This window comes from Sinocyclocheilus rhinocerous, unplaced genomic scaffold (genome assembly GCF_001515625.1).
Source record: "Sinocyclocheilus rhinocerous isolate Xijiao unplaced genomic scaffold, SAMN03320098_v1.1 scaffold494, whole genome shotgun sequence".
Classification (NCBI taxonomy): Eukaryota; Metazoa; Chordata; class Actinopteri; order Cypriniformes; family Cyprinidae; genus Sinocyclocheilus; species Sinocyclocheilus rhinocerous.
The window spans coordinates 802,089-817,228 of NW_015628684.1; the positions used below are offsets into that span (position 1 = coordinate 802,089).

The 15,140-nt window shown below is 36.9% G+C and overlaps 3 protein-coding genes across 8 annotated transcripts in view; 2 read left to right on the forward strand and 1 right to left on the reverse strand.

Annotated features, from left to right (window-relative positions):
- LOC107738029 (thyroid receptor-interacting protein 6-like) overlaps nt 1-1,817 on the forward strand; it is a 14,726-nt gene extending 12,909 nt beyond the window's left edge. For all 6 annotated transcript variants that reach the window (XM_016549701.1, XM_016549696.1, XM_016549700.1 and 3 more), the window contains one exon: nt 1,356-1,817. In XM_016549701.1, coding sequence (XP_016405187.1) covers nt 1,356-1,487 — 132 coding nt within the window. In that variant the 3' untranslated portion in view covers nt 1,488-1,817. The remainder of the gene's footprint in view (nt 1-1,355) is intronic.
- A 39-nt stretch (nt 1,818-1,856) lies between these two features.
- On the reverse strand, nt 1,857-6,352 carry LOC107738072 (somatostatin-1A-like). Its single transcript, XM_016549751.1, has 3 exons — nt 6,329-6,352; nt 5,122-5,277; nt 1,857-4,156 (listed from the first exon to the last, which is right to left on the reverse strand). Exons 1-3 carry the CDS (start codon nt 6,350-6,352, stop codon nt 3,965-3,967), a joined length of 372 nt encoding a protein of 123 aa, XP_016405237.1. The 3' UTR covers nt 1,857-3,964.
- A 539-nt stretch (nt 6,353-6,891) lies between these two features.
- Nucleotides 6,892-10,817, forward strand: LOC107738089 (sorting nexin-15-like). Its single transcript, XM_016549763.1, has 8 exons — nt 6,892-7,118; nt 7,590-7,625; nt 7,705-7,825; nt 8,008-8,123; nt 8,610-8,958; nt 9,046-9,195; nt 9,309-9,518; nt 10,514-10,817. Exons 1-8 carry the CDS (start codon nt 7,017-7,019, stop codon nt 10,624-10,626), a joined length of 1,197 nt encoding a protein of 398 aa, XP_016405249.1. The 5' UTR covers nt 6,892-7,016; the 3' UTR covers nt 10,627-10,817.
- Nucleotides 10,818-15,140: the final 4,323 nt, after the last annotated feature.

Consider the following 15,140-nt stretch of genomic DNA (forward strand, 5'->3'; position numbering starts at 1 on the left):
TGACATGTCAAACAACCAATCACAGTTCGTTTCGTTCAGCGTCACATTTCGGGGCATGGAAATGTCGCCACAATAAGAGACCGGTGTGTAAAACTCTCGGACGTATTTTAAAGGTTCTATGCCGCAAACTTTAAATATTTCACATACTTTTGAATATCCAGCGTTTAGTTGATCCTGATAAGCGCTCGTCGTCACGGTTGTAAACACGACGGCTTTTTTCTTTCGTGAGGGGGTTTGGCGTCACGGCATCTTTGTTTCCAGGCGGAACGTTAAAGAACCTATCGTTAAGAACGTAAAGAACGTTAAACACGTCCCCGGGAAATCCTGTATAATTCAACCAATCCGATGACGACTTCGAAACTCCTGAAGTGTTTCCACTTTTGTGCAGATCAATGTATAATTTACAGTCAAAAACTGTAAGCTGATATTCCCAGAATTCCCTGCATGACACTCCAGATTTGAAAGTATTTTGTTTAAATAATCATGTTTTTTTTAATAGTTTTTGTTATTAGTTATGTATATTTGGGCTTTATGTTACATCTTCTGTTGTTTAATGAAAGTTTAGTGCATTATTTAAATATCATGTGTGTTACCATGATGGTGTTTTGTGTTTGCATGAATGACTCTGTGCACCTTCTATATATTAGTATATACTTCTGCTTGTGGCGAAGCTACTCGTGATGAGCTTTGATTCTTCATGTGGCTTTCTCTTTTACCAACTGCATTATTATGGTGGTTGTCAGTATGTTAAAGGTACAAAACAGATTTTAATACAGTGTGCATTGTTGAATTTACTGGTTTACATTCAAATTTTCTTGTTTGTAAATTACAGTTTTATACTGTAAAATTTGCAGTTTTTGGCCGTAAATGTGTTTACAGTTTTTCTGTATTTTTTACAAAATTATTCTGGCAACCACAGCTGCCAAAATTATTTTGTAAAAACTACAGAATTTTTTTTACAGTGTACAGACGCAAATAGATAAAGTGTAAGTTTTCTTTCCACCATTCTGAAAGAATTCAAGTTATGGAAGCAAAATAGCCTAAAATAATTTAAAAAAATGTACCAGTGCCTGGTCAGTTAAAAACAATGGTTTTACTTTTGTCTGTATTGTATTGCCTTAAAGCATCAACAAAGAGTTGATAAAAAAGCTGCATCTTATTTAGATGTATTTGCACAATGTTAAATGCAGCTCAGAGGTGACATGAATGCATTTACACTTCAGTTGCAATTGAATAATACTATGAGATTTACATTTTAAAATTAAATTTTGAATATTGAATATGAAATAAGGTAAATGGATAATAATAAGTGAAATGGTCTAAATGAGTGCTAAAGAAAACGGTTTGTGTTGCAGGATTGTGGTCTACTCCTCTCTTCAGAGGGCGAGGGAAGAGGCTGCTATCCCCTGGACGGACACATTCTCTGCAAGAGCTGCAGTGCCCGTCGCATCCAAGATCTTTCTGCCAAAATCTCCACTGACTGCTAATGCCCCCATCCCATCACTCTGTGACCCTTCTCTTCTTCATAGTTATACTTCAGAATGTACCACTATCTAAACATCCACCGCCTGGCATTTCTTCCATCCTTGACTTTGCATGTCGATCGCACAAATAATATGAAGACGTCCCTCTCAGGGTAGCATAGAGCCGAGGAGAAAAAAATAGTTCTAGTGTTTAGAGTAGTTCCACTGGAAAGCCTTTTCCTCAAGAATATAGAAAAACAGGTGTTGAATGAAATATGATGGTGTTTGTGTATAATCCTCAGCGTATGTGTGTTTATGCGAAATGTGAGCCTCGTGAACAGGGTGCATTTCTACCTTGAAGCAGTCAAATAATATGAAGACGTCCTTCTCAGGGTAGCATAGAGCCGAGGAGAAAAAAATAGTTCTAGTGTTTAGAGTAGTTCCACTGGAAAGCCGTTTCCTCAAGAATATAGAAAAACAGGTGTTGAATGAAATATGATGGTGTTTGTGTATAATCCTCAGCGTATGTGTGTTTATGCGAAATGTGAGCCTCGTGAACAGGGTGCATTTCTACCTTGAAGCAGTCACTTTTACAACACTTAAATATTAACCTTTAAAGGAAATATAGTAACATGTCACAGTTCCCTCAAATAATGCCCCAATTCTGCTGGCAGTTGGGGTCACTTCATATTGTCCCCATTCAGATCATCTCTTTTCTTTTATCCTCTCAAAAACAAAAACCTGATGTCAGTGGATATCCAGTGCTCATTATTTTAATACTTGAAATCATGATTGTTGAAGGATGTTATTACTGTATTTCGTTTACTGACTTGATATTAGTTTATTATCATTACATTCGTCATGATACTAATGATAATTCTGGTAAAAACGGTTGGAAAAGTTTAACACAGGCAGCGGTTTTGTTCTGTTTTCCGTGCGGTCTCTAGCTCTACGTTTACGCTGATTTCAGAAACTGTTACAAGAGAAGTGTTGTCAGATAGGAATAAAGGCTCAGTTTGTTTAATGACCGCTTCAATGAAGGAAATCTTTTGACAGGTGTGTGTTGGATCAAAGTGGTTGATTTCATTTTAAAGCCGAGTAGCTGCAGTTTTTTGCTACATTCAGCGGTTTGGGTTTGGCAGCAGGGTGGATTATTTTCAAGGAGTTTGAATAGTGAAAGAAATAGAGAGCAGTTAAGGAACGGAATCTAGTAGGTTAGATGAATTACAAATCATGGCTTCTTAATAGAAATAGAACATTTCTCATCACATCAAGAAACTTAGTCACGATTTTGTCACTAAATATACATCGATTAATGTCTAACAGTCAGTAAATGGTCAAGTATGAAGGTTACAAGGAGGTAAAGTACGTACTAGAGAAATGACTTTCAGATCGTTACACATCTGACTCTTGTGCAGAGATTGTTACTGGTTGGCTTTATTCTATTACATCTCATTTTCTGTATTTGCTTTATTTTGTGTCAAAATGCATTTTTAATTGTCTGTTATTTGAATGATGTGTAGCAGCAAGCATCCATTGCTTAATGCCATTATATGAAAAGGTTTCAAATAAGGTGTTGATTGTTTGAAGCAACATAATTAAGTGCTAGTTTTTGCGCTGACAAATAGTTAAAATTATCTAGAAACTAAAAGCATAAAGTGGTTCAGATGGTTGCATGCTTTATTTATTGATTTGCCTGGAATATTTTGTAAGATTATTCCAGCATAGTGTCCATCTGGTCAATTTGCTGCCAAAAAACTTTTTCTAAACCTGTCATTGCAGATGATTGCTAATTGATAAAGTGCCCTGGTACTGCAAAGTCTGTTTCAATGGCTGATTTACTTTTTAAGCTGCCAGTTTATTTCAGGGCACGTTTGGATGAGTTTGCATTTTATTTTCCTGATGTTGAGTTTAGGGGGAGAAAAAGATCAGCTTTATAAATCCATCTGTTTTTACTGCAAATGTCTATTGACATCTAGTTTGTACTGACCGTTGTTCCAATTTATGATTTGATGAATGTGAAAGAAAGAAAAAACGGACAAAAAAGTTTTTAGTGTGTTCTTGCTGTTTATCTTACATCCCATAGAGCCAATCACACATAAACGCACTTTCCCTGATCACACTTTATTACAGAGGACTATAGCAATCCAATGACACTGTTGCAAGGTCAACACAAAAACCGCTATATCAAGATTTTAAATGTTAATCATATAATCTCTGGCCATCAATCCTGATAGTACCCATAATACAAACATTTTATAGCATACACTGCATAAAAGTCAGAGTTAATCTCTCTTTATACTGGAATAGTATTACTGTGTGTGCTGGTGATTTTTAAGGAACAATCTTGGTTAATGCAGATGGTATAAGAAAGAGAAGAAGCTGAAGAACATATAGATTATTACAATCCATGCTATATGCACAGGACCAGAAATCCTCTAATCAAGTTATTTTGATGGCTACACAAGTATAACAGTGTTTGTAAGGGTCTTGCAGGTTGACTAACAAGAGGTGAAGGTCTTCCAGTAGAAATTCCTGCAGCCTGCTTTGCGTTCTCGTTGGGAAAAGGGAATCTGGCGAACCACTTCATTACGAACCTCAAGATCATCAATGCTTTCAAGAGCGTCTTTCTCCTCAGGTGCCACTGACTCAGAAAGCTGCTTCAGAAGAAGCAAACGAGAGAGATCCTGAAGCTGAAGAGAGAAAAGAAGATGATTCAGAAACCGTTTGCTGTCAAAAAGAAAGCATTCTAATTCGAACTTGCTGTAGTTCTTAGATATACATATTATTATTTTCTCCATATCCACACAGATATTATCTTCAAAACTGCACTGTAAAAAAATTATTTTTTTAAAAGTTGTAAATAAAGGTTATTTGTTATACTATTTCAGTCTTTCTACTTAAGAATTTTATGTTTAATTCAATTTGCTACTTGCTGTTTCTTTGTAATTATTATTTAATTAATAGCAAATTCTGAGTGAAAATTGTTTCAAAGCCTTTTTGAAAGGATTTTAAAATGTTCACTCCAAAATTGCCAGTAAATTCTACAAAATTTTACAATAAGGTTTCATTAGACTTCATTAGACACTTCACTACGTGAAGAATACTTCTAAAGTATTTATTGATCTTAAATCTTATTTTCAATATCCAAGTTGCATCTGTTAAAATTATTTAGTGGAATTGAGCTAACAGTTGAAATTTACAGCAACACTTTACAACAAATTCCTTTCATTATTTAACATTAAAAATTAGCAATACATTTGTTACAGCATTTATTAATCTTAATGTTAGTTCATTTCAATTTTACTGTAAAGTTTTTCTAAGAAAATTGTTGCAAAATCCAAAAAAAAAAGCTTTGAAACAATTTTCACTCAAAAAGAAACGGCAAGTAACACCGAAATATACAAGAACTTTTGAGGTAGAAAAACTAAAATAGTAATTTCTTGTAAAACATACTCCAATAACCTTTTTTACAGTGTACATTCATTTTTTCATTGCACACTGAAAAATTATGCAGAAACAATTTGCACTCAAAGTGAAAATTGCTAGTACTTGCTAGTAACTTTCACAAATGACTACAAAGAAATGGCAAGTAACACATTGAATCAAATACGGCATTTTGAAGTTAAAAACATTTCTGTAGAAAAGTTTGTCTTACCTCATTCTCCTTGGGATCCACTTCTGATTGGAGCAGCTGGAGCTGCAGGTCTTCTCTTGGTGCCGAACTGACGCTGCAAAGCAGCAGAGACATGGACAGAGTCCCCACAAACACCTGTAACGGAGAGAACATCCTTTCAACACTGTAAAACACTGCCTTTTAGAGGGGTTTAAGGAGTATAGGCTTTTATAGGCACCAAAGGTGGGATCCTGGGGTCGATTAGAGAGCACTTATTGGTCAAAACATAACCACGAAGGACAGTGGAGGTGGTGGTGTTGGTGTGTGGGTGTAGAGGAGCAGGGGTGAAGTGTGAAGAGACGTTTGTGCGTGAGGAGGGACTCCCAAACCCAGTAGGAAAGATGTTTGATAAGGTCACACCGAGGTGTTACTTTTGCATCAGAAGCCTTATCAATTCTGTCATTTGCAATAATATATAATGGAAAAATGCATCATCTGGGACTTAAATATACTCCTGTTTGACAGGTGAAATGTTATTAACTTCAGTGGCGAGGTACTAATGAACTGCTAGGATGTTAATTATTACAGGGTGATGATGCTATTATGCTCTGGTAAGGCGTGTGGTGTCACTTGTGATTTGGAGAGCCGTGCATTTCTGTGTCTTGTTCTCACTATGAGGTCCTCGTTAGACTGTGGAATTAATGATGCGAAGTGACTCAAATGTTAATTGGTCTGCTTAGTCATTATTTCACACCATCCTTCATCTCTGGTGATTTGCTTGACTGCATTGCATATACAGAGAGATCCTGTCTAGCCGATCAAAGTTGACACTCGTGTGTGGCTGATATCGGATATGTTCGCAGCTGGGTGACATTATAATCTAAATCACACCCCTTATTGAACCCACATGAACTAAGACTTTGAGATCTCAGAGGGCAATTACTCAGACTATCTATCTATCTATCTATCTATCTATCTATCTATCTATCCATCCATCCATCCATCCATCCATCCTTCGATCTATCTATCTATCTATCTATCTATCCATCCATCCATCCATCCATCTATCCATCCATCCATCCATCCATCCATCCATCCATCCATCCATCCATCCATCCATCTATCCATCCATCCATCCATCCATCCATCCATCCATCCATCCATCCATCCATCCATCTATCTATCTATCTATCTATCTAATCTTATTGTTTGTGCTTTATTTTTAATAAAATTTTTGTTATATTCTGACCTGCAATTTGAGGTAGGCCTGCATTATATCTATTGCCTATATGGAAGGTGCAGACAACTCTTATAAATATATAAATATTAAATAAAAATGTGTGTAATTTGTAAATTATTTTCAGTTATCACAAATCTTATTTGATGTGGGAAAAAATGAAGATACACTGTGTGTGTGTGGATTAGCATTTCATGAAAAGTGAAAGTCACTAAATGGCAGACTCACAATGGTTTGATTTAACTTGATATATTAATATATTGCACTTTTATAGATTTAGTTTTCACAGATTTCTTTTATTCTCTCAAAGCAGAAAGATGTTGTAAGACTTGATTTCACATGTGTAGGCCTTTCTGAACATTCTATGAACACACCCATACAAATATACCCTAAACATAGGCGCCCACATGGATGTGTTTCTCACTTCTCTTCTTTGCATGCTGTTGATGCTCAACTGGGTCAAACTCTCTCATTTAGTAGCACATTCAATGAAGAAACAAAAATCCTCTTTTGACCTATCATGACTTTTATTTTGAAGGGATTGTAAAGTAGCGCTGTTATCAGTCTGCGCATGCGCTCCTCTCAAAGCAGGAAGTAACTGCTCCAAACTGTCAATAGTCCAACACAGTACCAGTCACCGCGCTTGATTCTGTCCCCTTATTTACATGAATGTAAATTTAAACATATTTATGTGACAGTGATGTCTCGAAAGGCCAAAACAGAGGAATATTACCGCTTCTTCACTGTGACAGATCCACGCACACACGAGAAAGGACACACGGAATATAAAGTAACAGCAAGGGTTAGTAGCACAATAATATAACGTTATTGTATCATCATATTTAAGTTTCATCTCCTTATCACAGAGAGGAGTAATACTGTAGATACTGTATAGTTATTGATGGAGTCTGGAGCTCAGATATCTGAGTGTTTTGAATGGACTATGTATCTAATTTATTAATATTCCAATAAATAACCAAGATGATTTACGTGTAAACGGCTTTGTACACTTTGATCAAATGTACTTCATAAATACAAAAGGCATAAATCAGATTAACTGATCCTCGTAGAGGTTGGTTAATAACTTACTAGTAGGCATTGTTTATCTGGTTTGCAGTGAAACTCGTGATTTTAGGAATCTGGGACGAGGTCACGTGACTTCAGTGTCTCATGCACCAGTCTCCCCCTTCCTCATTAATGCTTACAATCAGCCCTTTCAAGTCCTCTCCCTTTGGTGCTGTGTGGTTTAATTGATCTGTATCTTTCTCTGTAGTTTGTATCAAAGACACAGCCGGAGAATGTTAAAGAGGTATGAGCATCCTTTTGTATTTGTACATGTGCATGTTGGATCAGAGTTGCATTGGGCTCATTGTTGGTTTGATTGGCAGGTTGTGGTGTGGAAGAGGTACTCAGAGCTGAAGAAATTACATGGAGAGCTGGCGTACACTCATAGGAACCTGTTCAGACGACTAGAAGAGTTTCCCTCTTTTCCACGAGCACAGGTTTTCGGTAAGGTCAATAGACATGATGTGTAAACAAAAGAGAAATTACCCAGTTCACCTGTTTGTTTCTTTGTTTTATTTCACTTTTTATGACTTGATGCTGTATGTGTTTGTTTATATTTCTCTAATATCATCCACCGCACTCTCTATTTTCTGTCCTGCCTTCCTTTCTCTGTGTCTCTCTCACAGGGCGTTTTGATGAGGCTGTGATTGAAGAGAGGAGGAACGCAGCTGAGGCCATACTGCTCTTCACTACAAATATTCCTGCGCTGTACAACAGCCCTCAACTCAAAGACTTCTTCAGGGTAAGACATAAGACCAATAAGAGACCAGTAAGACCAATCTTCTGGAAAATATATTTATACTGTATCATGTATTCTATTTTACTTTTTCCTATCAAATCTGTACGCTACCATTTAAACGTTTGGGATCCGTATGATTCTAATTTTTTTCTTAAAATAAATCAATATTTTCATTCAGGAAGGATGCTGTAATTTATTTAAAGTGACAGTAAAGACTTTGACATTGTTACAAAAATGTATATATTAGTTCTGTATTATATATAAAATATTGTATCATATATTATATAATATATAATGGTATACATGTATACCATTATATATACAAGTTGTCCATATTTGACCTGTGTCCTATATTCTTCTGATTTTGTGTCTTGTTGTTGGCTTCTCATTGTCCATTGTCATACCGGTTTGGAACAACATGAGGGTGAATAAATGACTGAATGTTTATTTTCTGCTCATCTTTTTGGTTTTTTATTTCTCTTGTCTTAGGGAGCAGAAGTGAAAAGACCAATGGAGACAGCTGCCATTTCTACGTCTCTTCCGCCTCCTCTTATTCCCCTGCCTGAGAGAAACACTGAGCTGCTGGCTGAAGAGGAGACGGGGAGAGAGGCTCCTATCCACGCTCAGGAGCTGGAGTCCAACCAAAGACTGACAGATCTAACCCAACCTGAGTTGGCAGTTGAGGCTCTCAGTGACACGGAAAGCAGCCCCACACAAGAAACACACACCGAAACGGAAATACAAGGACTGACAGAAAAAGAGAGAGAGACTGACATCACAACACATCAGAATAACGGCACAGACCAATGCTCTGCTGCTGCTACCGACACTACAACCCGTTAGTTTGTTACAGTTATCAATCCTGTAATGTCTTATTTGATTTCCATCATAGCTGATTGTTCTATTCCTGTTTTTCATCTTCCAGATGCCTCGCTTGAAATTCCGGGTTCTCCAGTCGACCAATCAGAGGAGTTTGATTCACTGTTTGACTCGGGATTGGACGAACATTCATACAAGGCCCCGCCTCTCCTTTCAGATACAGACCTCGCTATTTTTGACCCATGTGCCAAAGAAGGTAAAGAAGTCTAAAATAAAGTCAAATGAGTCCGTTTAACTCGTCATTTCTACATATAATTGTTTTTCAGAGGTTTTTAATGCAAGCCTTACTCTTATCACCCAATCTTTCAGATCAACTGTATGGATCACCCAGCCACGCTGAACTCCTGTCCGTTCCTCTAACCGTTCCAGATGGGACTGAGTCTGCTGGAGATGTGAGCTACATGTACCAGGCCAATGAAGAGCTGAAGGCCGCCCAGGAAGAAGAGAGGAACGGCGAATACAGTGCAGCAGTACAACGATATAGGACGGCTGTTGATATATTTATGAAAGGAGTGCCAGGTAAGAGAAGGATGCTGTTCTTGATAATAGACTAACAAACTGCAGTATAGCATGTATATACTGTGCACACTGTGAAAACTGTGTCTGTATGCATGGAATACCCTGATACTAAATACTACATTTATCAATGTGTATTCAACAAAGCACACTGTAGGGAATATAGTGTCCCACAATGCATGTGCTTGACTTCACTTTTCATTTCCAGTGTTAATAATGAACTGAAAGTCACAATGTGCACAAAATTAGGTTTAAAATGCAAAATAGGTACACTCCCCTTCAAAATTTTGTGGTCGGTAAGATTCTTTAACGTTTTTCAAAAAGAAGACTTCTATAATCATTATGTTTATCAACGCTGCATTTATTTGATCAAAAATACAGTAAAAAAAAATATATGTAATATTGTGAAAAATTATTACAGTTTAAAATGACTTTTGAACTTTTGAATGGTAGTGTATATTAATTTACAACTGGATGACATTTTACCTATTATTAAAAAAATAAACACCCCTCACTCACCTGAATGGTTGCAGGCAGATGTGTTGGAAAATAGTATTAAGAGAGAATCATGAATCCTGTACACTGTCGTAGCTTGTTAGAACTCCAATATTTAATAACACCGCAGTGTTTTAATAAATTGCATGACCAAAACATTGCTGTTTCAATGAAAATTGTAGGTTTTTTCCTCTTTTTGTTTTCCATCTAAATAAAAACGAAAAACTGGCCCCATATGCAGATTACAGATCCTAAATCAGCCAAATGTCAATTTGCTGTGGTCAGGATGACCCTGGCATGATTAAATTATTTGAGAGGAAAGAGCAGAGTATCTCTCAACACAAGGACATTAACATGCAATGTTTGTTTCCTCAAAGCAGGAAATGAGCTCTATTTGGATGCAATGCAAAATATTTAAATGGTAGGAGGAAACTAAACCTCACAACATCCCTTTGTTCTACCCTTTTTCTCTTCTCTTTCTATTACTCATTCTCTCTCGCTAGGAGATGTAGATTTGAAGAGGAGAGAAGCAGTGAAGAGGAAGATTGCTGAAATCCTAGAGCATGCGGAGAGACTTCTCTCCATACAGACTCCCACTCACGACCACAATACATAGAGAAACAGTTTAAACACACACACACACACACACACACATACTAACTCAAGCTTCATCAAACCTGGGACACCCAAGCACACTCCCACATACGTTCTCTCATCAGCTGAGTTTTGACTAACACACACACACACATACTGAAACAATTCCACCACAGTTTCACTTAAGTGCAACTCGCCGGCCTCCCACACAGTCAACATACACGCATACACACACACACACACACACACACTTACCTTCCCGCTTACTCAAATAGTTACACTTGTAGGATATGTCCAACAGCATTATACTCCCTGCACTGTAAGACCACCACAACAGAGTTTTACTCTTTTGACACTATCTTAATAATCTGATACATTTTCTGAGCCTAAGGAACTGGAAATTTCTTTTTTTTTTTTTTTTATCCAACGGTTGATCTGTTGTGTAAATGGAGCTGTTATGTAAAAGACCGTTGTTTAAATGAAGACATTGCCTTTTCAATGAAATCTGCCTGTTTTGTAAATAAGTAATTTAATATATAAATTGTTATTATCAACATGAAATGACATTTTTGACCTATTTTACTTCTGTAATGTAACATTCAGGGTGGAACAGGATGTTCAGTGTGTATTCAAAAAATGTAGGAAGGGACTTGATTCCGTCCATTGGGAATTAATTGGATGGTGGGCGTTCTATACCAGAGTTTGCAGTTGATTGTAAATGGGGTTATTCCACTCCTGAAACAGTGTGCTCCATTTTGGGGAGGCTGTTGTTATTGGTTATTATTGCTGTTGCATTTATTACATTAGCTTTAGCTGGCATTAAATTGCTGCATGGGATATTGGCAAGCAAGCTGCAACTCGTACAACAGTAGCTTAAAGAGATGTTCCAGGTTCAATACAAGTTGAAAATGTACTCCCCTTCAGGGCATGTAGATGTGTTTGTTTTTTAATCGAAAAGAATTGGAGATTTGGATTCAGCATTGCATCGCTTGCTTACCAATGGATCCTCTGCAGTGAATGGGTGCCGTCAGAATGAGAGTCCAAACAGATGATAAAAACATCACAGTAATCCACATGACTCCAATGAAAACGGCATGTTTGTAAGAAACAATCCATCATCCAGACTTTTTTTTTTTTACTTCAAACTATTGCTTCTGGCTAAAATACAAGTCTTCTATCCGTATTATTTGTCTTTTCTGAATCAGGAGAGAAATATTGCACAGATCAAGCATTGTTTACAAGCAAAACCAGTTTTAAATAAATATGCATTTTGAAGTAAGAGGACAACAGGCGATGGATTTTTTCACTGAAGAAAGCGTTATTATGGATTATGGACTGGTATTTCGTCCAGTTTAAAGATTAAAAACCTCTTGATGGATTTGACTCTTACAAACATGCACTTCACACTATGCAAATTGATGGAGTGGTGTGGATTACTTGTGGATTATTGTGAGGTTTTTATCAGCCGTTTGGACTCTCATTCTGACGGCACCCATTCACTGCTGAGGATTCAATGGTGAACAAGTGATGCTAAATTTCCTCAAATCTGTTAAAACAAACTCATCTACATCTTGGATGGCCTGGGGATGAGTACATTTTCAGCAAATTTAAATTTTTGGATGAACTGATCCTTTAAAACAATGACTTCAATCCATTCAATGTTTTTTTTAATTTGGAATATTCATTTAAAACAATGTCTAAATGGCTTTGATTATCGGTAAATATTAACCAATGGCCAGCACGGCCTTGGTGACGTCAAACAAAAGAATAAAGGCGTTTGAAAGACAAACTGATGAATCATGCACAGTAGGACCGGTGTTGTGCCGAATTCTGCACCTGTGCCAGATTATGCACCCCCTCATTGAAGTCGCTACCTGATTGCCTAATCCCAACCCCACCCCTAATCCTAACCCCTCCCCCACACCTACTCCTAAACCTACCAATACTAGGGGGTGCATAATCTGGCAGGGGGCAAATTTCGGCACTACACCGGGAATAGTTCAATTTTCGTGTCATGTTGATTTTAGTGAGTTTGAGTGCAGTTTCTTTAATCCACCACCAGATGTCGCTGGTTTGCCTAGACTCGATCAAGACATCAGCGCAGATGAATCCCCATCTCTTTTTTTCATCGTGTTTAAGGCAGCCGTTCGCACTTTGGCTCTGTTTCTGGAGTGGGGTAAAAGGGAAAGAACGAATATAAAGGACAAAAAGGATTACATAGCAGAAAGAACCGAGGGATGAGCAGAGGATGAGCCTGGATCATCTCTATTGTCAGTGGATGGAAAATATCCCTCTCTTTTCCCTCCTACTGTGGTTTTCTCTCTCTTTCTCGCTCTCCCGTCGGGCTTGTGTATTTGCTGTTTTGACTGCCTGGAGAGAATGTGGAATGGAGAGAGGTTACCGCACCTGTGTGTGTGTGATGAAGAGAGTGACAAAAAGGAAAACGGGGGGAGATGGGAGTGTGTTTTGGGCATTAGCATGCTGAGAGTGTCAGCTCTCCATGTCCCTCTCTCCCCCTCTCCATCCCTCATTCTATCTCTCACTCATATATTTATGATGTTACAAAATGTTTGTTTGAAATAAATGCTGATCTTTTGAACAACTTTCTGGAAAAAAAAATAAAGATTTCCACAAAAAAATATTAAGCAGCAGAACTATTTTCAACATTGGCAATACTAAGAAATGTTTCTTGAGCATCAAATCAGCATTAGAATTATTTCTGAAAGATTATGTGATACTGAAAACTGGAGTAAAAATGCATAAAAAAATAAAAATAAAACCCTGCTAAAAATTCAGCTTTACCATCTCAGGAATAATTGACATTTTAATATATATTAAAATATAAAACAGTTATTTTAAATTCTAATAATAATAATTTCTGTTGTAATAATTTCTGTCTTTGTATACTGTTACTTTTATTTATGTATGAACAACTTTCTGGAAAAAAAAAAAAAGATTTCCACAAAAAAATATTAAGCAGCACAACTATTTTCAACATTGGCAATACTAAGAAATGTTTCTTGAGCATCAAATCAGCATTAGAATGATTTCTGAAAGATTATGTGATACTGAAAACTGGAGTAAAAATGCATAAAAAAAATAAATAAAACCCTGCTAAAAATTCAGCTTTACCATCTCAGGAATAATTGACATTTTAATATATATTAAAATATAAAACAGTTATTTTAAATTCTAATAATAATAATTTCTGTTGTAATAATTTCTGTCTTTGTATACTGTTACTTTTATTTATGTATGTATGCATGTATTTATTTAATTGTTTATTTTTTGATCAAATAAATACAGCCTTGGTGAACACAAGAGATTTCTTTCAAAAACATAAAATCTGGACAACCTCAAATAAATATAATATAGATACGTGAACATATATGCATAAATGCTGTAAAAATACAGTTTTTTGTTGTTGTTACAGTACACTGACAAAAATGGCTTTGAAACAGTTTTCTATCAAAAACTGATAAGAAATTTTTGCAAACAATAACAAAGTAATGGCAAGTAACACACGGAATTAAATGTGAAATGTTGCAGCAAAAACTGAAACGATGATACCAAATCCATTCATTTTAAGGCTATAACAAGCTAAACCTTAAAGATAGTTTTGAAAACCGTTCATGTGCATGATGTGCATAAAGCTTTTCATACTTTTTTTATACTGACACCAAGTAAAATGCCCGTTTTCGGTCATCCTGCACAGTTTCTGTCTGCTAATCTCAAAATATCTCCCATTTAATCAGCCTGGCTGATATATCCATCTATAGATAATATCCTCTTTTTTTATATACTATGAACACTCTGTGACATCCTGCTTGTGTGGATTTGTCTTCCCTGGGGTTTTGACGTCTATGTGGTACTAATTCCTGAGGACTCGGTTCATTATTCTGTCCCATCAGTTTGAATATCCTCTAGTTCAACTGCAGTTGTCACTCACTGTCTCCCCTCAGTCACCTTGCCCAAGGCTGAATGTGTGAGTGCTCTTTCCTCTCATACACACTTTCCCTCAGAGGCGGCCAGTGGGCAAACACTTTGCCTGTCCATCGACCCCCTCAAACATCTATCGCCACTCCTGCTTTCTCTCTCTCTCTCTCCCCGCTGGATACCGCATTTTCATTCTGCGCATATTACCGACTCATAATGCAATATGTTTGATCGTGACTCATTCAAATGAGACATTTTGATATGTCTCCCACCATTTGAAAGGATCGACATTCGTGTGGCATTTTTAAAACACTGCTCGCAAATGGCTGCGTGTACCCTTTGGTGTATTTCATAGCTCTTTGTTAGAATTGCTCATGCATTTTAATATTGTTTGCTGTCAGTCATTTGGCTTCGGTTCAAAGGATTCAGTGTGAGTTGCTAATGTAGTTCAAAAGCCTTTCGGCCTGACCTTACAAAAGGTGTGTGTATGTTTACAGTGCAAATGGACTTTAGCAAGGAATTTAACACCTGTGTTGAACACTTAGTCCGTTTTTATAGAGAAATAAATTGAGTCAGAAATGAAACAGACAGAAATCCGTT